The 23644-nt window shown below is 41.2% G+C and overlaps 1 protein-coding gene across 2 annotated transcripts in view; it reads left to right on the top strand.

The window, feature by feature from the left end:
• Positions 1 to 23644, top strand: part of CCDC170 (coiled-coil domain containing 170) — a 96693-nt gene that overhangs the window by 26161 nt on the left and 46888 nt on the right. For both annotated transcript variants that reach the window (XM_068550961.1, XM_068550962.1), the window contains exons 2-5: positions 5466 to 5594; positions 7243 to 7499; positions 18797 to 18941; positions 23424 to 23609. In XM_068550961.1, the coding sequence (XP_068407062.1) occupies positions 5466 to 5594; positions 7243 to 7499; positions 18797 to 18941; positions 23424 to 23609 (717 nt within the window). The remainder of the gene's footprint in view (positions 1 to 5465; positions 5595 to 7242; positions 7500 to 18796; positions 18942 to 23423; positions 23610 to 23644) is intronic.

Here is a 23644-nt window from a genome sequence, read left to right as displayed (position 1 = left end):
TGTGTTTTATGAAAAAAGGTATCACACTGTGGATCTATACTTTCTTACTTTGTTCAGTGGTATATCTTGGAGATATTCTTATGCCCAAACATACAGCACAATCTCCTACTGCTTGTTGCCTAGTATTCATAGTTTGGGAGTGCCTTTTTTAGTAATTGCCTTGTTGATGGGAATTTATATTGTTTCACACACCCCCTCTTTTTTGATGTTATATCGTTATGCACATATGTGACTATTTTTCAAGGAGAGATAATTGAGAGGTAGAGCTGCTGGGTCATAGTATTTACATTTAAATTTTTAATAGATATAGTGTAATTGGAAGGGTATCCAAAGGGCTTAACCAACTTTATTTACATATAAGACACCCAAGACAAAGTGATACCGAAAGGTTGACAATAAAAAGCTGGAACAAAGGTATATGTAGTCAGATGCAAACAAAAAGAAATCAGGAGTCATGATCTCAATATTGGAAAAAGTTGAATTATGAGCAAAAAGGGTCAGACAAATAATGGCACATTATCGTGCTACGTGGTACAATTCACAACGAATATATGAAATTTCTGAATCTTTGCACCAAGTCAAGCGGTACCAGTGTTCATTCAGCAAGAATACAAGTGCTACAAGGTGATAGAGAATTATAGTAGTAATAGGAGGCTCTAACTCACCTCTCTCGAGCCATGATAGAGTAAAAGGATAGAAATTAGACAAGACTAGAAATGCCTAATTAAAATGATGAATAAAGTAGAACTAATTGATACATATTGAATTTCAAGCTCAGAAGATAGAGAATATACCTTTTAAATACCCATTGGATGTTCATAAAATTGAATATTCATAAAAACCTTGATAAATTTCCTGAAGTAGAAATAATATAGAAAAGGATGATGGTGAAAATGTGTAATGGCTGGTATAAGAAGGACAACCTTCCAGTCTGAATGGATCCAGTTCTGAATGGACATTGGTCCACCCCACTGGTGTACACCTGTGAATGTCAGCCTGGAATACAGACGGGTTGTCTGAGCACAATGCAATAAAACAGACATCGTAACAAATTCTGAGAACAGAGAGCCACAAAAACAACTAAGCCCTTAAAACAACTCAGGTCAAAGAAGAAATCCAAGCCAAATATGAAGAACACTACATAAGGATCTATGGGACAGCCAAGGAAGGGCTAAGAGGAAAAGCGTAGGCATAAATAAATAAATTCATGTATTCTTCTTTCAGTTTTCATATTGTTTTTCCCTATCCTTGTAATCCTCTCATGCTACTGCTGTGCATTTCTTCTCATTTCAAGCTACCTCAGAGTGTCTTGAAGGAATGGATTTCTGTGGTATACTCCATATGGCAACTCTGTTTTTAGTTTTTTTTTTTTTGAAGGAACCTTGATACTACTGAGTATTTTCCATAGTGACTGTACCAATTTACATTCCCATCAACAGGTAGGAGGGTTCCCTTTTCTCCACACCCTCTCCAGCATTTGTTATTTGTAGGCTTTTTGATGATGGCCATTCTGACCGATGTGAAGTGGTACCTCATTGTAGTTTTGATTTGCATTTCTCTAATAATTAACGATGTTGAGCATCTTTCCATGTACCTATTGGCCATTTGTATGTCTTCTTTGGAGAAATGTCTGTTTAGGTCTTCTGCCCATTTTTTGATTGGGTTGTTTATTTTTTTGTCATTGAGTTGTAGGAGCTGTTTGTATATTTTGGAAATTAAGCCCTTGTCAGTCACATTGCAAATATTTTCTCCCAGTCCATAGGTTGTCTTTCATTTTGTTTATGGTTTCCTTTGCTGTGTAAAAGCTTATAAGTTTAGGTCCCATTTGTTTATTTTTGCTTAAGAAAACATTGGTATAGCAACAGAAAAAAAAAAAAAAAGAAAACATTGGTATGATTTATGTCAGTGTGGTGTACTCCAGAGCCCAGCTCAACACAGAGGTGTCTCTGGGGCTCAGTCAGGGTTCTTTGGAGAAGCAGAACCAGTAGGATGTATATGTATGTATATGTGTGTGTGTGTGTATATATATATGACAAGGAATTGGCTTGAGTAATAATGGAGGCTGAGAATTCCCAAGATCTGCAGTAGGCCAGCTGGAGGCCCAGGAGAGCTGAAGGTGTAAATTCCAGTCTGAGTCTGAATCCAAAGGCAGGGGGAGATTGATGTCCCAGCTCAAAAACATGCAGAGAGAACAGATTCTCCTTTACTCAGGCTTTTTGTTCTATACAGGCCTTCAGTGGATTGGATGAGGCCCACCCACGTTGGAGAGGGCAATCTGCTTTATTCAGTCTACTGATTCAAATGTTAATCTCATCCAGAAAATCCTCATAGATACAACCAGAATAATGTTTAAACCAAATATCTGGACACCCTGTGGCCCAGTCAAGTTGTCACATAAAATTAACCATCACGGCTACATATGTGACATGTGAGAATTCCTGAACAAATGGAACAAAGATGATTTTATTTGGAAAACTCAACATTTAAGAGATATTAATTCTCTTTAAGTTTATTTATAAAGTTAACATGCTCCCAATAAAAATACCAACAGGATTTTTTGGAATTTGATGAGCTGATTCTAAATTTCATATGGTAAAATGAACGCGTAAGAATAGCCAAGGAGGAATATTTTTAAAAAGAAGCCCTATCAGGTACTAAAATATATCAATGGGCTCAGGGCTGCCTTTCAAGCCCTGCTGCCAGTGTTCTTCACCTGCTCTGACCCCTCAGCCTCACTGCCTTCTCTCTGATCCTTGATCACACAGGGCATACTCCTGCCACAGGACCTTTGCTCGGACTTTTGGCTATTTGAAAGATGTGGGTTGCTCCTGTTTCAGTACCTCTTGCCTATTTAATTTCTATTTAATCATCACTTCTTTAGGGAAATTTTTCCTTCCACATCCCTAATTTTAAGTCACTTTCCTTTGTTGTCTGTTTCTTTCTTTGCTTGAATTTATTTCAGTTTGTAATTACACAATCACCAGTGTGGTTGTTTGATAAATGCTCTTTTTCTTATTAGACTGTAAGCTCAGTGCCTGACCCAGAATAGGCTTTTCGTAAACATTTGCTGATGAATAATCTCGAGTCTGCTGGACTTTGAAAGGTGATTTAGACCCTAGCAACTGTCTTCTAAACTCAGTAATCAAGAGTCCTCCTCATGTAGGCCCTGCTCCAGTGTCAAAGGTAATAATATCTTAATATGTAGTTTCTTTCGCCCATGAGCATGTGAAGATGCTAATGCTTTTGGTGGTGTCCTGCATTACACTGTGACCTCCTCAAATAAAGGCCCACTTCTAAACTGTCTCAGGGGCTCTTAATATTATATCCAATGGACACAATAGTTTTTCATAAGAGATATAAAATTATAGTATGACTATGTCATGTCCTAAAAAATCATGTTAATCAATGAAAGAAATAACCATAGCCATTAAGAAACTTATTTCCCTAAGGAATTTTAGAAAATAGTCCATACATACTGTAGCTCAAACCTCTTGTAGGTGACCTAGGTCCTCACATGGCTTATTTTGGAAAATATTGCTGGAGTGGTTAGGGTGGAAAAGTTCCTTCTGAATGCTGGGTGAGGCTGAACAGGATGTGGTTCTCTTAACAGATGCAGTTAATTGTTTTATGCTTTCTCCCCAGGAGTACATGCCTGCCATCTTCTTGGATATGTTGTAATTGACAACCACTGGCTGTCCGTAAGTGCGCTGAAGGTTTTGTTTAGCATTTTGTGGATTGAAACACACTAGTCATGACAACGCTTGTTGTGAAGTTCAGGGCTTTAAGATGACTTTTGCATTCATGAGTATTTCCAAACAGTAGTCTTTGGCAGTTCAGTAGCTGGGCAGAGTCGTAAACAGGTTTTACTGGTGTGTCCCCCGAAGACACTAGATATTCCAGGGAAACCCTCCTTTATGTGACCTCTTTCATATTCCTTCAAAAATGAATGGCTTTCTTGTATGTCTTTCACAAAGACCCCCAGTCCCTGGAAACTTCATACAGGTGGGTATCTGTCCAAACTCTGGAATAATTCTTTCAGAAAGCAGGTGTTATGGCATGAATAGGACAGAAACAGAACCAGAGGTTACATACTGACCCACAGCCCAAACCCATCAAATCTGCTCTGCAGATGTGTTTATTGGGATCATATGGTGTTTGTTTTTTTTTTTTTTAATTTAGATTAGTTACCCAGAGGCAAAAACTGGGAATTTTTACTTCAAAAAGCCCAAATATAGGACTTGTCTTGAAAAATTAGAGTAATGAGGCCATGCTGGGATCCATATTTCTGCATTGGCAGCCCTCAGTGGAGCTGAGAGCTGTTCCCTTCTGGATGGAGAAGGACTCCAGGCACGACCACTGTCTCTGGCCTCAGGCATTCATCTGAGTAACCTTCAAAACCCCAAGATAGGGCTTTCCTGGTGGCGCAGTGGTTAAGAATCTGCCTGCCAATGCAGGGGACACAGGTTCTAGCCCTGGTCCGGGAAGATCCCACATGCCGTGGAGCAACTAAGCCCGTGTGCCACAACTACTGAGCCTGAGCTCTAGAGCCCTTGAGCCACAACTACTGAAGCCTGTGCTCTGCAATAAGAGAAGCCACCGCAATGAGAAGCCCACTCACCGCAACCAAGAGTAGCCCCGGCTCTCTGCAACTAGAGAAAGCCCGCGCGCAGCAACGAAGACCCAACGCAGCCAAAAATAAATAAATAAAAAAACAAAAACAAAAATCCAAGATAGGCTATGAGATTGAGAATAAATGGCATAGTGGATAATTATGAAGGAGACAGACTTCTATACTTAAATCACATGGTCTCTTTGATAAACACATGAAACACTTTATTCAACAGACCAGAGATGAGTTGATAATCTTTGTAGTCTGGAAACAGAAGAACAATAAAAACTGCCTCCTGTTAACCATCTTTTCTGGTGGTTCTTTGTTGATGCTATCTGTTCTGGTCAGAGGTCAAATAACATTGGAGTTGGGCGGAAGGAAACTCTGTAAAGTGTCAAAGGCCAAATCTTTTTTTTTTTTTTAATATTTAATTTAATTTATTTATTTATTTTTGGCTGTGCCGGGTCTTTGTTGTGGCATGCGGGGTCTTTGTTGCAGCATGCAGGATCTAGTTCCCTGACCAGGGATCGAACCCCGGTCCCCTACCTTGGGAGCGTGGAGTGTTACCCACTGGACCACCAGGGAAGTCCCCCAAGGGGACATACCAACTCTTAAATGTCAAACTCCACTACCGTCCTGGGGGAGCCTATCATTCGTTCCTGGGCTGCCTCCTGCTTCCCTTAGAATTTTGAGAAGGAGAATGAAATAATCTGAACCAAACACATCTCTGGGCAGCCTTTCCGACATATTTGGACTACAAAGAATGCTTCTGTATTTAATCTTGCTTTGCACAGCTGCATGGAAAAGATTGTTTAACTCTCTTTTGTATATTTTGTCTTTTGGGGAACCCTATCAGGAAACTTATGATCATCTCTTGGAAGTCGCAGTTACTCCAGAGCAGTTAAACCACTATCGGAATGTGGTCGAGGCTGCCCGGAGTGAACTTGCAGCAACTCTGGTCAAATTTGAATCTGCTCAGTCTGAGGTGAGAGTCTGCGTCTTCATAACTCACAAATGGCCTTGTTAGCTTCTTATGGAGCGAAGCAGAGTATAGAGGTGATTAGAAATAGGACAAAGGGAAACAGTTTTAAACTTTTTGGCAAAGTTTATGCTTATTCTCTCTGCCCCTACCCTCTAGCTGTGGAGAACTCCTGAAAGGCTGTGCATTTGCCGTGCTGCAAAGCAGGGTGACGTGGGCTGGGTTCTGGATCTCAGGGGAGCTCTGCATCCTCGAGAGCACCTGTGGGCACCTGGGGACTTCGGGTTTGGGCTGTGTGGGCTTTGGATGGCTGTAAGCATCCTTGGGAGTAGCTGCCTTTAATGTGGATTGCTTGCAATCTGAAGCTCTGGGGGTGGAAATCTGAATCCCTTTCTGTGGTTCTGATTGTCTGGGGGAAATTCTAGGAAGATGATTGGGATCCATTTACCCTCTGGGCTGGATCAGGTCTATTGTGGAGTTTCAGGGAGATTCTCTGTAGACTCACTGTGCTTATAGCCTGATGGCCCCAAGGAATCCTAGGCTTGCCTGTGAGGTAACTAGCATTCTCACTAGGCTGCCAGGATCCCACTGAAAGATGAATTGATTGTGTGTGTGTGTGTGTGTGTGTGTGTGTGTGTGTGTGTGTGTGTGTGAATAAATGTATGCATGCATACTTACGGTTCCAAAAAAATAGATGCATTCATAAAGTTTTCTAATGGGGGTAGATCTCGTAGCTTAATAAGGCACATACTGTGCTCAGCATTTTAATGCCACAGAATTCATAAAAGTTAAAATGTTTCCTTTGTATAAATCCTATAATGATTTTCCTTTTCTCCTATATTTTTTCCAGAAATCCGAGTATTATTTTCCTTTATCACCCACAGTAAGGGTCCAGAAGGCCAGGGGGAGAAATGCTGTGATATATCGCATAGTCTGTATTGACTTGGGAAACAGCTATGGCCATGAGATTACAACTAGCCTACCTTGCAGCTTCCTTGTTGCATCGTGAGCAGCAATAGCAGTAATACAGATTTAGAAAATGAATTCTCATTGCAAAATATTTTATTGCTTTTTGCAAAATACACCACACATGTCTCTTGAGTGAGACTCAGTTACCACAAGACATTGCTCAATTGTTTTTTGAAAAAGACAGACTATGAAGTCCACTATTTTTTATTTTTTTATTTTTTTTTATTTTTGGCTGTGTTGGGCCCTCGTTTCTGTGCGAGGGCTTTCTCTAGTTGCGGCAAGTGGGGGCCACTCTTCATAGCGGTGCGCGGGCCTCTCACTGTCGCGGCCTCTCTTGTTGTGGAGCACAGGCTCCAGACGCGCAGGCTCAGTAGTTGTGGCTCACGGACCTAGTTGCTCCACGGCATGTGGGATCCTCCCAGACCAGGGCTTGAACCCGTGTCCCCTGCATTGGCAGGCAGATTCTCAACTACTACGCCACCAGGGAAGCCCTGAAGTCCACTATTTAGGCATGATTTCCCAGCTGGTAATATGGAAACAAATATGAAGAGAAAAAAAAGTAAAGTCGGATGAAGTCATGAATAAAAGATTGAAATTTTAAATTATAATTTGGGGTTTTTTTCAAGGTACTTCCAACTTATACCATTGACATCTTTTCCCTCTTTTTACTTCTTTTCCATGTTAGCTTCGAGAACTGCGATCCAAGATGCTTTCCAAAGAAGTTTCCTGTCAAGAGTTGAAAGCTGAAATGGAGAACTACAGAGAAAACAATGCCAGAAAACCGTCTCTCCTCACCTCTTTGAGAGACAGAGTTCGGGAGCTAGAAGAAGAATCAGCGGCACTTTCCACTTCTAAAATCAGAACTAAAATCACAGCTCAGTCTGCAATCAAGGAGAACCAGGAGTTAAAGAAGAAAGTTGTAGAACTGGACGAGAAATTGCAGTGAGGATATTTCAATACACTTCTCAGTGGAGCTAGTGTTAAAATACTAACTTCTTTTTTTTTTTTTAAACTTAAAAAAATAAATTTATTAATTTATTTTTGGCTGCGTTGGGTCTTCGCTGCTGCATGCAGGCTTTCTCTAGTTGTGGCGAGGGGGGCTACTCTTCGTTGCCGTGTGCGGGCTTCTCATTGCAGTGGCTTCTCTTGTTGCGGAGCTCGGGCTCTAGGCGCACGGGCTTCAGTAGTTGTGGCACGCAGGCTCGGTAGTTGTGGCTCGCGGGCTCTAGAGTGCAGGCTCAGTAGTTGTGGTGCATGGGCTTAGTTGCTTTGCGGCATGTGGAGTCTAGTCCAGGACTAGGGCTCGAACCCGTGTCCCCTGCATTTTTGAAAAAAAAAATCATTGACCTCACGTATCTTTGGAGTGTTGAAAATTTTTTCCAAGCTCATTTCTAAATGTCACCAAGAATCTTAACAAACATGGCGTTGTCCTAAGCATGTTTATGCCCTATTGATTAGGGTTGCAAATTCTTAGATATATACAATTTGGAAGATTTCCTCTAAGTAGAGGTTTAAGTGGAGGTGGTGGAATAGTGCACAGGGGGAAGGGTTTATTCAGAAGCTAGTTATAAAAATACCCCGGAAACCCAGAACACCCCAGACCACCCTGAACACGCCTCATTAGGGTTTATTGCCAGTTTATGCAGACAACTCAGGAAATCTAGGTTTTCTACCCTTAGTTCTGACAAAAGGTGATTACTGAGATAAAATTGGGAGCTACCTGTTCTTAAGATACACTTTAAAAATTCTGTGTATAATAACTTAAATCACTTTACTAATAAAATACTTGATACTTGTTTTACTTATTTCATCTTATAAAGATAAAAACAAAAACCCAATGCTTCCAGCTCCGGTCCTCTTTCTCTCCTTCCACGTACTGCCAAACTGCTGGAACGTGTTTATACGTACTCACTGTACCAACTTCTCTCCTTTCTCAGATCTACTCCACTGAAGCCACTCATTAAGGTGACCAGTGACCGCGCATTGCAAATTCAATGATCAGTCCTATCTTACTTGGCCTTCCAGTACATGAGCCAACAGTTGGCTTTTCTCCCTGAAGCACTTTCTCGTTTTAGCTTCCAGGACACTGCACGTGCCCGCTTTTGATCTTAACCTTTCTAGCCGCTCTGTCACAGTCTCTTGCTTTGTCCTCCTCATCTCCTTGACTTCCAAGTACTGGAGTGCCCCAGGGCTCAGTCCTTGACTCTCTTCTCCTTTCTATCTAAATTCACTCTCATCCAGTCTCATGACTTAAAGTATGATCTACATGCTCGTGACCCCCCACGAGCATGTAGTTTCTAGATCTAGCCTAGACCTCTTCCCAGCGCTCAAGACCCACATATCTTACGACTTACTGGGCATCTCCATGTGGATATCCAACAGGCATCTCAAACGCAACATGTCCAAAATACCTCCTGGTGTTTCCACAAAATCCTCCTGTGCTTTTCCTAATCTCGTTTAATGATAATTCCATTCTTCTAGTTGATCAGGGCCAAAATCTTGGATCGTCCTTGTTTCTCTTTCCTTGATCCTTCAGTAAATATCATCATCTATCTCTGCCGTCCAAATAAATCTAAGTTTTGACAACTTCCCATTGCCACTAACTTGATCTTAGCGACTACATCTAAAATTTCACCCCACTCCTCCCAAATGTTTCTTACTCCCTTTCCTGCTTAACTGTTTTTGTCTCCAGCCCTTTTATAATATACTATACATTTTACATACATTTATTTTTTGATTATTGTCCATCTTCCCAACTAGAATGTAAGCCCCATGAGGGCAAGGATGTTTATCTGTTTTGTTTACTGCTGTACCTTTAGCACCTTTAAGCATAGTAAGTAGCATAGTAAGTGCCCAGTAAATATTTATTAAACAAATGAGTAATAAAATGATATATATTCATTATAAGAAAGTTTTAAAAGATATAATAAAGTGCCCCCCAAAATTAAAGTTACTCACAACCTTACGTTTCCAGAAATGCTATAGTTAACATTTTGTTGAACAGATCTTCAGAAAGTTGTACATAAATGTCATCATGTAGTGAACTATTTTTCCTGAATAATATGTTGTAAATACTTAAAAAGTCTTTCATTGTATCATTTTTAATGGTCAGTGATATTCCATTGCCTGTTAATATCATAATTTACTTAACCAGTTCTTTTTGCTCTTTCCTTTAGGCACTTAGGTTAGTTCCACTCAAAAAATTATTATAAACCAAGATGCAGTGAGTACCCATGTGCATTCATATTTTCACATTTATATGATTATGTCTTTATGATAGATGCCTGGGACTTTGTTGGGTCAAAGTGAAATGCAAATAGAAGTGGAATAATTTAGAACCTCCTGGAACAGAGAAGTAAGACTGAAATCTTAAATGTATAGAATCATATACATAAATAACTCAGAGCCATAGCATTAACTATGACTTAAATGAGTGAGAGAGACTGAATAAATGTTACCTTTCATACGCTGAAAGTAAGAACTTAGAGATATATTGATGTTGGTCTTTTATTGTTATACATTTTTTCTAAATAGAAATATGATATGCTTTTGAGTGTATGCAATTACATGCTTTGTTAATCTTTGAATAGCGTGAAAGAATTTGCAGTAAACACTCAACATGGTAAAAAGGGAAAGCAATAATCATGTTTATTATCTAGGGTACTAAAAAATGATGCCAAATTATTGAAATGATCCTAATTTGCCTTTAAAATATGTCTGTTTTTTATGATCTCTTAGTTTTTAACATTTAAAGAATTAGAAATAGACTGTGCTATTTTAGCAAACCTATCTGAGATTTGAAATAAAATATTCACAGCAGAGCATAAATTGACTGATTTTCCTTGATTGGCCCATTCCAATACTCTTTAAAAATTCTGGATGTGCAAAAACTAATGGTGAGCTTTGCTGATGATTGAACACCTCTCTTTTCCAGGGGTGGGCACATCCCCTGCTTCTGATGTTTTTTGTTTTTTTTTTAAACATCTTTATTGGAGTATAATTGCTTTACAATGGTGTGTTAGTTTCTGCTTTATAACAAAGTGAATCAGTTATACATATACATATGTTCCCATATCCCCTCCCTCTTGCATCTCCCTCCCTCCCACCCTCCCCATCCCACCCCTCCATGTGGTCACAAAGCACCGAGCTGATCTCCCTGTGCTATGCGGCTGCTTCCCACTAGCTATCTATTTTACATTTGGTAGTGTATACATGTCCATGACACTCCCTCACCCTGTCACATCTCACCCCTCCCCCTCCCCATATCCTCAAGTCCATTCTCTAGTAGGTCTGTGTCTTCTTTATTCCCGTCTTGCCACTAGGTTCTTCATGACCTTTTTTTTTTTTTTTTCCTTAGATTCCATATATATGTGTTAGCATACTGTATTTGTTTTTCTCTTTCTGACTTACTTCACTCTGTATGACAGACTCTAACTCCATCCACCTCATTACAAATACCTCCATTTCATTTCTTTTTATGGCTGAGTAATATTCCATTGTATATATGTGCCACATCTTCTTTATCCATTCATCTGATGATGGACACTTAGGTTGCTTCCATGTCCTGGCTATTGTAAATAGAGCTACAATGAACATTTTGGTACATGACTCTTTTTGAATTATGGTTTTCTCAGGGTATATGCCCAGTAGTGGGATTGCTGGGTCATATGGTAGTTCTATTTTTAGTTTTTTAAGGAACCTCCATACTGTTCTCCATAGTGGCTGTATCAATTTACATTCCCACCAACAGTGCAAGAGGGTTCCCTTTTCTCCACACCCTCTCCAGCATTTATTGTTTGTAGATTTTTTGATGATGGCCATTCTGACCGGTGTGAGATGATACCTCATTGTAGTTTTGATTTGCATTTCTCTAATGATTAATGATGTTGAGCATTCTTTCATGTGTCTGTAGGCCATCTGTATATCTTCTTTGGAGAAATGTCTATTTAGGTCTTCTGCCCATTTTTGGATTGGGTTGTTGGTTTTTTTGTTATTGAGCTGCATGAGCTGCTTGTAAATCTTGGAGATTAATCCTTTGTCAGTTGCTTCATTTGCAAATATTTTCTCCCATTCTGAGGGTTGTCTTTTGGTCTTGTTTATGGTTTCCTTTGCTGTGCAAAAGCTTTTAAGTTTCATTAGGTCCCATTTGTTTATTTGTGTTTTTATTTCCATTTCTCTAGGGGCTGGGTCAAAAAGGATCTTGCTGCGATTTATGTCATAGAGTGTTCTGCCTATGCTTTCCTCTAAGAGTTTGATAGTGTCTGCCCTTACACTTAGGTCTTTAATCCATTTTGAGTTTATTTTTGTGTATGGTGTCAGGGAGTGTTCTAATTTCATACTTTTACATGTACCTGTCCAATTTTCCCAGCACCACTTATTGAAGAGGCTGTCTTTTCTCCACTGTATATGCTTGCCTCCTTTATCAAAGATAAGGTGACCATATGTGTGCGGGTTTATCTCTGGGCTTTCTATCCTGTTCCATTGATCTATATTTCTGTTTTTGTGCCAGTACCGAACTGTCTTGATTACTGTAGCTTTGTAATATAGTCTGAAGTCAGGGAGCCTGATTCCTCCAGCTCCATTTTTCGTTCTCAAGATTGCTTTGGCTATTCGGGGTCTTTTGTGTCTCCATACAAATTGTGCAATTTTTTGTTCTAGTTCTGTGAAAAATGCCAGTGGTAGTTTGATAGGGATTGCATTGAGTCTGTAGATTGCTTTGGGTAGTAGAGTCATTTTCACAATGTTGATTCTTCCAATCCAAGAACATGGTATATCTCTCCATCTATTTGTATCTTCTTTAATTTCTTTCATCAGTGTCCTGTAATTTTCTGCATACAGGTCTTTTGTCTCCTTAGGTAGGTTTATTCCTAGATATTTTATTCTTTTTGTTGCAATGGTAAACGGGAGTGTTTTCTTAATTTCACTTTCAGATTTTTCGTCATTAGTGTATAGGAATGCAAGAGATTTCTGTGCATTAATTTTGTATCCTGCTACTTTACCAAATTCATTGATTAGCTCTAGTAGTTTTCTGGTAGCATCTTTAGGATTCTCTGTGTATAGTATCATGTCATCTGCAAACAGTGACAGCTTTACTTCTTCTTTTCCGATTTGGATTCCTTTTATTTCTTTGTCTTCTCTGATTGCTGTGGCTAACACTTCCAAAACTATGTTGAATAATAGTTGTGAGAGTGGGCAACCTTGTCTTGTTCCTGATCTTAGTGGAAATGGTTTCAGTTTTTCACCATTGAGGACAATGTTGGCTGTGGGTTTGTCATATATGGCCTTTATTATGTTGAGGAAAGTTCCCTCTATGCCTACTTTCTGCAAGGCTTTTATCATAAATGGGTGTTGAATTTTGTCGAAAGCTTTCTCTGCATCTATTGAGATGATCATATGGTTTTTCTCCTTCAGTTTGTTAATATGATGTATCACGTTGATTGATTTGCATATATTGAAGAATCCTTGCATTCCTGGAATAAACCCCACTTGATCATGGTGTATAGTCCTTTTAATGTGCTGTTGGATTCTGTTTGCTAGTATTTTGTTGAAGATTTTTGCATCTATGTTCATCAGTGATATTGGCCTGTAGTTTTCTTTCTTTGTGACATCTTTGTCTGGTTTTGGTATCAGGGTGATGGTGGCCTCGTAGAATGAGTTGGGGAGTGTTCCTCCCTCTGCAATATTTTGGAAGAGTTTGAGAAGGATAGGTGTTAGCTCTTCTCTAAATGTTTGATAGAATTCGCCTGTGAAGCCATCTGGTCCTGGGCTTTTGTTTGTTGGAAGATTTTTTTTTTTTTTTTTTTAAAGTATAGTGTCTGGACTGGGTCCTATCTGTAGACATTCAGATTTAATTGCTGCGGGGTGTGGCTCAGTCATCGGTATGTTGTTTGTTTGTTTTCTTTTTTTAATTAATTAATTAATTTATTTATTTTTGGCTGTGTTGGGTCTTCGTTTCTGTGCCAGGGCTCTCTCTAGTTGTGGCGAGCGGGGGCCACTCTTCATCGCGGTGCGTGGACCTCTCACTATCGCGGCCTCTCCCGTTGCGGAGCACAGGCTCCAGACGTGCAGGCTCAGCAATTGTGGCTCACGGGCCCAGTTGCTCTGCAGCATGTGGGATCCTCCCAGACCAGGGCTCGAACCTGTGTCCCCTGCATTGGCAGGCAGACTCTCAACCACTGCGCCACCAGGGAAGCCCTGTTGGAAGATTTTTAATCACAGTTTCAATTTCAGTGCTTGTGATTGGTCTGTTCATATTTTCTATTTCTTCCTGGTTCAGTCTTGGCAGGTTGTGCATTTCTAAGAATCTGTCCATTTCTTCCAGGTTGTCCATTTTATTGGCATAGGGTTGCTTGTAGTAATCTCTTATGATCGTTTGTATTTCTGCAGTGTCAGTGGTTACTTCTCCTTTTTCATTTCTAATTCTATTGATTTGAGTCTTCTCCCTTTTTCTCTTGATGAGTCTGGCTAATGGTTTATCAATTTTGTTTATCTTCTCGAAGAACCAGCTTTTAGTTTCATTGATTTTTGCTATTGTTTCCTTCATTTCTTTTTCATTTATTTCTGATCTGATCTTTATGATTTCTTTCCTTCTGCTGGCTTTGGGGTTTTTTTGCTCTTCTTTCTCTAATTGCTTTAGGTGCAAGGTTAGGTTGTTTATTCGAGATGTTTCCTGTTTCTTGATGTAGGCTTGTATTGCTATAAACTTCCCTCTTAGAACTGCTTTTGCTGCATCCCATAGGTTTTGGGTCGTCGTGTCTCCATTGTCATTTGTTTCTAGGTATTTTTTGATTTCCCCTTTGATTTCTTCAGTGATCACTTCGTTATTAAGTAGTGTATTGTGTAGCCTCCATGTGTTTGTATTTTTTACAGATCTTTTCCTGTAATTGATATCTAGTCTCATAGCGTTGTGGTCGGAAAAGATACTTGATACGATTTCAATTTTCTTAAATTTACCAAGGCTTGATTTGTGACCCAAGATATGATCTATCCTGGAGAATGTTCCATGAGCACTTGAGAAAAATGTGTATTCTGTTGTTTTTGGGTGGAATGTCCTGTAAATATCAATTAAGTCCATCTTGTTTAATGTATCATTTAAAGCTTGTGTTTCCTTATTTATTTTCATTTTGGATGATCAGTCCATTGGTGAAAGTGGGGTGTTAAAGTCCCCTACTCTTATTGTGTTACTGTCGATTTCCCCTTTTATGGCTGTTAGCATTTGCCTTATGTATTGAGGTGGTCCTATGTTGGGTGCATAAATATTTACAATTGTTATATCTTCTTCTTGGATTGATCCCTTGATCATTATATAGTGTCCTTCTTTGTCTCTTGTAATAGTCTTTATTTTAAAGTCTATTTTGTCTGATATGAGAATTGCTACTCCAGCTTTCTTTTGATTTCCATTTGCATGGAATATCTTTTTCCATCCCCTCACTTTCAGTCTGTATGTGTCTCTAGGTCTGAAGTGGGTCTCTTGTAGACAGCATATATATGGGTCTTGTTTTTGTATCCATTCAGCCAGTCTGTGTCTTTTGGTGGGAGCATTTAATCCATTTACATTTAAGGTGATTATCGATATGTATGTTCTTATTACCATTTTCTTAAATATTTTGGGTTTGTTACTGTAGGTGTTTTCCTTCTCTTGTGTTTCTTGCCTAGAGAAGTTCCTTTAGCATTTGTTGTAAAGCTGGTTTGGTGGTGCTGAACTCTCTCAGCTTTTGCTTGTCTGTAAAGGTTTTAATTTCTCCATCAAATCTGAATGAGATCCTTGCTGGGTAGAGTAACCTTGGTTGTAGGTTTTTCTCCTTCATCACTTTAAGTATATCCTGCCACTCCCTTCTGGCTTGCAGAGTTTCTGCTGAAAGATCAACTGTTAACCTTATGGGGATTCCCTTGTGTGTTATTTGTTGTTTTTCCCTTGCTGCTTTTAATATGTTTTCTTTATATTTAATTTTTGATAGTTTGATTAATATGTGTCTTGGCGTGTTTCTCCTTGGATTTATCCTGTATGGGACTCTCTGTGCTTCCAGGACTTGATTAACTATTTCCTTTCCCATATTAGGGAAGTTTTCAACTATAATCTCTTCAAATATTTTCTCAGTCCCTTTCTTTTTCTCTTCTTCTTCTGGGACCCCTATAATTCGAATGTTGGTGCATTTAATATTGTCCCAGAGGTCTCTGAGACTGTCCTCAGTTCTTTTCATTCTTTTTTCTTTATTCTGCTCTGCAGTAGTTATTTCCACTATTTTCCAGGTCACTTATCCGTTCTTCTGCCTCAGTTATTCTGCTATTGATCCCGTCTAGAGTATTTTTAATTTCATTTATTCTGTTTTTCATCGTTGCTTGGTTCCTCTTTAGTTCTTCTACGTCCTTGTTAAATGTTTCTTGCATTTTGTCTATTCTGTTTCCAAGATTTTGGATCATCTTTACTATCATTATTCTGAATTCTTTTTCAGGTAGACTGCCTATTTCCTCTTCGTTTGTTAGGTCTGGTGTGTTTTGACCCTGCTCCTTCACCTGCTGTGTGTTTTTCTGTCTTCTCATCTTGCTTATCTTACTGTGTTTGAGGTCTCCTTTTCACAGGCTGCAGGTTCGTAGTTCCCGTTGTTTTTGGTATCTGTCCCCAGTGGCTAAGGTTCGTTTAGTGGGTTGTGTAGGCTTCCTGGTGGAGGGGACTAGTGCCTGTGTTCTGGTGGATGATCTTGTCTTTCTGGTGGGCACGTCCACATCTGGTGGTGTGTTTTGGGGTGTCTGTGGCCTTATTATGATTTTAGGCAGCCTCTCTGCTAATGGATGGGGCTGTATTCCTGTCTTGCTAGTTGTTTAGCATAGGGTGTCCAGCACTGTAGCTTGCTGGTCGTTGAATGAAGCTGGGTCTTGATGTTGAGATGGAGATCTCTGAGAGATTTTCGCTGTTTCGTATTACGTGGAGCTGGAAGGTCTCTTGTGGACCAGTGTCCTGAAGTTGGCTCTCCCACCTCAGAGGCACAGCCCTGATGCCTGGCTGGAGCACCAAGAGCCTTTCATCCACACGGCTCAGAATAAAAGGGAGAAAAAAATAGAAAGAAAGAAAGAAAGAGGATAAAATAAAATAAAATAAAACTATTATAATAAAAAATAAGAAAAAAATTAAGAATAAATTTATTAAGAAAATTTTTTTTAATTAAAAAAAATAGATTTATTAATTTTTTATAATAAAAAATAAGAAAAAATTTATTAAGAAAAAAAATTTTAATCTTTAAAAATAAAAAATATGAAAAAACTTATTAAATTTTTTTTTTAATTTCTAAAAATAGGAAATAAGGAAAAATTATTAAGAAAACATTTATTAGGAAAAAAAATTTTTTTTAAGTAAAAAAAGAACAAAACAAAACAAAACAAAACAAACAAACAAAAACGGACAGACCTAACCCTAGGACTAATGGTGAAAGCAAAGCTATACAGACAAAATCTCACCCAGAAGCATACACATACACACTCACAAAAAAAGAAAAAGGGGAAAAATTAATATATCCTGCTCCCAAAGTCCACCTCCTGAATTTGGGATGATTCGTTGTCTATTCAGGTATTCAACAGATGCAGGCACATCAAGTTGTTTGTGGAGCTTTAATCCACTGCTTCTGAGACTGCTGGGAGAGATTTCCCTTTCTCTTCTTTGTTCATACAGCTCCCAGGGTTCAGCTTTGGATTTGGACCCGCCTCTGCATGTAGGTCGCCTGAGGGCGTCTGTTCCCCGCCCAGACAGGATGGGGTTAAAGGAGCAGCTGCTTCAGGGGCTCTGGCTCACCCAGGCCGGGGGGAGGGAGCGGTACGGAGGAGGTGGGGCGAGCCTGCGGTGGCAGAGGCGTCATGACGTTGCACCAGCCTGAGGCGCGCCGTGCGTTCTCCCGGGGAAGTTGTCCCTGGATCACGGGAGCCTGGCCGTTGGCGGGCTGCACCAGCTCCCGGGAGGGGCGGTGTGGAGAGTGACCTGTGCTCGCACACAGGCTTCTTGGTGGCACACAGGCTTCTTGGTGGCGGCAGCAGCAGCCCTAGCGTCTCCTGCCCGTCTCTGGGGTCCGCGCTGATCGCCGTGGCTCACGCCCGTCTCTGGAGCTCGTTTAGGCGGTGCTCTGAATCCCCTCTCCTTGCGCGCTGTGAAACAAAGAGGCAAGAAAAAGTCTCTTGCCTCTTCGGCAGCTGCAGACTTTTTCCCGGACTCCCTCCCGGCTAGCTGTGAGGCACTAGCCCCCTCCAGGCTGTGTTCACGCCGCCGACCTCAGTCCTCTCACTGCGATCCGACCGAAGCCCGAGCCTCAGCTCCCAGCCCCCACCCGCCCCGGCGGGTGAGCAGACAAGCCTCTCGGGCTGGTGAGTGCTGGTCGGCACCGGTCCTCCATGCGGGAATCTCTCCGCTTTGCCCTCCGCACCCCTGTGGCTGCGCTCTCCTCCGTGGCTCCGAAGCTTCCCCCCTCCGCCACCCGCAGTCTCTGCCCGCAAAGGGGCTTCCTAGTGTGTGGAAACGTTTCCTCCTTCACAGCTCCCTCCCACTGGTGCAGGTCCCGTCCCTATTCTTTTGTCTCTGTTATTTCTTTTTTCTCTTGCCCTACCCAAGTACGTGGGGAGTTTCTTGCCTTTGGGGAGGTCTGACGTCTTCTGCCAGCGTTCAGTGGGTGTTCTGTAGGAGCAGTTCCACGTGTAGATGTATTTCTACTGTATCTGTGGGAAGGAAGGTGATCTCCGCGTCTTACTCTTCCGCCATCTTGCCTCGTCCCCCCTGATGTATTTTTTATTATAGTTATGCTTGGCCATGAGCCAGGGAAAGCTCTAAGTAACCCTTATGGATCACTGTGTAGTGACCAAAGCATGGTCTCTAGACCCAATGTAGCATCACTCTCTTTCTTCCCCACGAAGCCACAACAGAGACTCACAGCTGCGTGGATCCATGTGTGATCTAGAGAACCACCTTCCACTTCTGCAGATCCTAAAATGTCAGGAACAGGAGGCAGATAATCTGTCTCCCTTGCTAAGATGCCGTACAGATCTCCCTACATTTCTGCGAAGTGTACGTGCCCCAGAGTTGTTTCCACTTTTCTCCCTCTTTTACTGGGCTTGCAAGACGATATCGTGCTCTGTGTCTGGGAAACTGTGTTGTGTTGAAATGATTATTGGTTACTTCCCGACAGAGAGCTTGAGTTCTGAACTTTGACGAGTGTTATCTTCTTTGGTGTTAAAACTTGACTTATTTGTTATTTGCCCGACAGAAAATGTTTAAAGGAAAACGAGGAGAATAAGGATCAAGTCTCACAGAATTGCAGGAAACATGAGGAATTTCTGACTCAACTTCATGACTGCCTAGATCCAGGGAAGAAGAATGAAAAGGCATCAGATGAAGATTTAATTCTAAAGGTATTTGTATGAAGATTAAAAAGACTATACATTTAGTGGTCATTCTGAAGTGTGCCATAAAGGAAGAGCTGTAGTTGAGTCTGGGGGTGCAGGAGAACAGGACAGGAGCCCTAGTACAGTATTAATTGACTGCGTGACCTGGGAAAAACCATATCACCTCTCTGAGACTCAATTCCATGATCCTTTCTAGCATTATTTGAGATTAATTATTCTCCAGAAGGGATTGATTGTTTTGTCTAAAATGTATTTAGGTTGTCAAATACAACTAATTATTCATTTTAATGATTTGTTTTAGGAAGATTTTTGTTTGTTTATTTTAGTTACAGACAGAAACACATACACACACACAACCAAAACCAAAACCAGCTGTGTGTCATTTTTTTTTTTTTTTTAAATTAATTAATTAATTTATTTATTTATGGCTGTGTCGGGTCCTTGCTTCTGTGCGAGGGCTCTCCCTAGCTGCGGCGAGCGAGGGCCACCCTTCATCGCGGTGCGCGGGCCTCCCACTACCGCGGCCTCTCCCGCTGCGGAGCACAGGCCCCAGACGCGCAGGCCCAGTAACCGTGGCTCACGGGCCCAGCCGCTCCGCGGCACGCGGGATCCTCCCAGACCAGGGCTCGAACCCACGCCCCCTGCACCGGCAGGCAGACTCCCAACCACTGAGCCACCAGGGAAGCCCTGTGTGTCATTTTTGGGATACTTTTTGAGCATAAGGTTAAGATTATCTCTAAAGTACTTTTTAATTTTACACTAAAGCCAAATAAATAAAAATCCTACTTTAATGGTAGGTTGCCATTGAGATGGAAATTAATTATATCACTACCTGGACTGTAGTGATTCATTAGAGAGCCTGAAGGTATTTGAATGGACACCATATCTTTGCTCATTTATAAACCTTTCATATCCTTGCTTCCTGATAGATTTCCATGCAGCCATTCTCTTTTTTAAAAAAATATTTATTTATTTATTTAAATGGACGTATAGTTGATTTACAATGTTGTGTTAGTTTCAGGTGTACGGCAAAGTGATTCATATACATATGATTCAGTAATATATATATATATATATATATATGTATTATATATATATTCTTTTTCAGATTCTTTTCCCTTATAAGTTATTATAAATTATTGAGTATAGTTCCCTGTGCTATAAAGTAGGTTCTTGTTGGTTGTCTATTTTATATATAGTAGCGTGTATACGTTAGCCTCAAACTCCTAAGTTATCCCTCCCCCCCTTTCCCCTTTGGTTACCATAAGTTTGTTCTCTATGTCTGTGGGTCTATTTCTATTTTGTACATAAGTTCATTTGGATAATTTTTTTTTAGATTCCACATATAAGCGATAGCATATGATATTTTTCTTTCTCTGTCTGGCTTACGTCACTTAGTATCATAATCTCTAAGTCCATCCATGTTGCTGCAAATGGCATTATTTCATTCTTTTCTGTGGCTGAGTAATATTCCATTGTGTATACGTACTGCATCTTCTTTATCCATTCATCTGTTGATGGACATTTAGGTTGCTTCCATGTCTTGGCTATTGTAAACAGCACTGCAATGACCACTGGGGATGCAGCCATTCTTTTTTTTTTTTTTTTTTTAAATACATGGACTCCCGTATTTATTTATTTTTTAAAATTAGTTAATTAATTAATTAATTCTTGGCTGTGTTGGGTCTTCGTTTCTGTGCGAGGGCTTTCTCTAGTTGCGGCAAGCGGGGGCCACTCTTCATTGCGGTGCATGGGCCTCTCACTATTGCGGCCTCTCTTGTTGCGGAGCACAGGCTCCAGATGCTCAGGCTCAGTAGTTGTGGCTCGCGGGCCTAGTTGCTCCATGGCATGTGGAATCTTCCCAGACCAGGGCTCAAACCCGTGTCCCCTGCATTGGCAGGCAGATTCCCAACCACTGTGCCACCAGGGAAGCCCGATGCAGCCATTCTTAAAGGCCTCCCCTCAGTGGGTTATTAGTAAGCGTCCCACATGAACTCTGTGAAAGCTGCGAAATGATAACATTTTGCTTCAGGAAGTTCCACCTCACTCATGGGTTTTGGTTGCTCAGGCCTGGGGTCTGTCTGATACCCTCAAGGTGCTGGATTCGGCTCCTCCTCTTCCCTGTTGCTAACATGTGACCAGGAGCCTGGCAGGAAAAGTCCACTTCACATTGTAGTTTGGGGGGTTATCTTTAAAGCCAAGTGGTGGGGAAAAGAAAAGGAAATTAAGAAGCTTCTTCTTTCCGGCACCCTTTCCCTCATCAGAGACAATCTCCAGGTGCTAATCTGGGTGTTAATACTGTATTAATCTTGCCTTTTTATATTCTGTACTTCGAATGCTTTGACATCTGGGGCCTTGCTGACCCAGGAAAGACTGGGTCCCAGGATTAGCCAATTCCTAGTAAATGACTCTCCTGGGTGCACAGCTTTCATATGCAAACCAACAACCAATACAGAGCCCATACCCCAGCCACTTCTTCTATCAGGCTTTTATACTCTGGGCCACTATCCAACTAATCACCCCAGGGTCAGGTGCCAGACAACTAGAGATGGCGCCTACACTCCAGAACCCACTGAAATTACGCAAACTAGGCAATTCTAAGCTTGCTTACCCTGCCTCACCCATTCCTTCCTGTGGAAAACATGTTTTCTCCTGGCTCTCTCTGTCTCCTGACCAGCCCTGGTGCTCCCTGGGTGGCCCTGCATGGCATGGTGTGCCCCTTCCTCTCAGAAACTGTGAGTAACACAGTTTCAGTGTCTCCTGATCTGTTGGCCTCACCATACCTGAATGATAATATAACCTATATTTTAAACAGGTACTGGGACCCTAGAGTTTTGGCATCCCAATCACCTGAGGAGGTCCCTGTCTTAAAAAAAAAAAAAACCCAAAAATCTCACTAGCCAAGAGCAAAAAGGCTACTGTCTTGAACACTCACTAGGTGTTCCCCTGAGAAGGTGAACAAAACCACTGCAATTTCAAAGCCATTCCCTTACTTTTATTGCCCTTATAACCACATGTACACACACACTCTAAGGAAACAGTAGAAAAGAAGGGATTCCTTATTTGACATTCATTCATCCATTTCCCATACATTTAGTGAGTGATTACAGGATGCTAGACACTGTTCTGGGTGCTGGGATACAGCAGTGAATGAGACAAGACTGAGTCTGTGCCCTCCTAGAGCTTCCATTGTTGTGGTTAAAGATGCTGAGGAAATAAACAAATATCCAGTATTATCCCATGTAGTAAAAGGTGCAAAGAAGAATAACAAATCAGGATATGGGGAAAGAGAGTGAAGCAGGCTAGAGGCATGGGATGCTACTTTAGGTAGACTGGCCGAGGAGTGCCCCTCTGAGATGGGGACTTTGAAAGGATGTTGGAGAGGAAGCATACAAATATGAGGAAAAGTGTTCAAGAGAGAGGGAACGGCCCTGAGTCAGGAGCAGGGCACCATGTTGGCAAATTGCTGAGGCTAAAAGATACGTCACTTCCCCTGATTGTCCTAACACAAATGCTGACCCTGTCATGAGGGGTTTCAGGTCTTTCTACAGGCATCCTTGAGCTGTCTTCATGGCTGTTTCCCTGGGGCCAAGGAGCCTGGTTGGTTTTATTTTCCCTCCTTGTAAATCATACAAGTCTTATTCTCCCAGCTAACCACTCGAATACATTGTTTGAGCATGTTATTCAGGATTTTTCTATGCTTATATTAATAAGTAGGACTTTCTTTTTTTAAAAAAGAGAGTCCTGGGCTTCCCTGGTGGCGCACTGGTTGAGAATCTGCCTGCCAATGCAGGGGACACGGGTTCGAGCCCTGGTCTGGGAAGATTCCCACATGCCGCAGAGCAACTAGGCCCGTGAGCCACAACTACTGAGCCTGCGCGTCTGGAGCCCATGCTCCACAGCAAGAGAGGCCACGATAGTGAGAGGCCCGCGCACCGCGATGAAGAGTGGCCCCCGCTTGCCGCAACTAGAGAAAGCCCTCGCACAGAAACGAAGACCCAACACAGCCAAAAATAAATAAATAAATAAATTAATTAATTAAAAAAAAAAAGAGTCCTGCTTTATTCTCTGTATGTCCCCACCCTGTGCCAGGTAACACCTTGCAGGCAGTTGGTGCCAGTGGATGTGGGCTGAATAGAACGCCCTTGCTTCCTTGCCTGCTGTAACTGTAGAAACATCACCGGCCCTTGAGTATTTAGCAGCCAGGGGCTTGCTGATGCTTGTTCTTCTGGGAGCTTTTGGCTGAACTCTCATCATTGTTGCCTTGTAGCTACCTTTTGATTAATTTTAATTTGACCACTGGGTCTGCACATAACAAGAGCATTTAGAGGCTGCCTTTGAAAAAGTTATCTTTTGAGTGGATGGAGGGATAGCTCTTTTCCTGTTTTCATGTGATAATGCGATCATTGGGGTTTATAGATCAGAATTGCTTAGAGTGGTATGAAATTATTAATTTTTACGGGACAGCTGTAATTGCTTTCTCTTCAGCTTGGAGAGCTGTGCAAGGAAAACGCATTCGTGAAAGGACAAATTGTTACTCTTGAAGAGACTAAAAATGTCCATGAGATGGAGGCAAAAGCTAGCAGAGAAACAATCACGAGGCTGGCTTCAGAAGTAAACAGAGAGCAGCAAAAAGCTGCCTCCTGCGTTGAAGAGAAAGACAAGCTGAACCAGGTACAGTATGTGGAGCGTGTTTATGAAGCAGAAAT

This window comes from Eschrichtius robustus, chromosome 9 (assembly GCF_028021215.1).
Source record: "Eschrichtius robustus isolate mEscRob2 chromosome 9, mEscRob2.pri, whole genome shotgun sequence".
Classification (NCBI taxonomy): Eukaryota; Metazoa; Chordata; class Mammalia; order Artiodactyla; family Eschrichtiidae; genus Eschrichtius; species Eschrichtius robustus.
The sequence above is the reverse complement of the archived record's forward strand: the minus strand, read 5'-3'. Positions and strand labels throughout refer to the sequence as shown.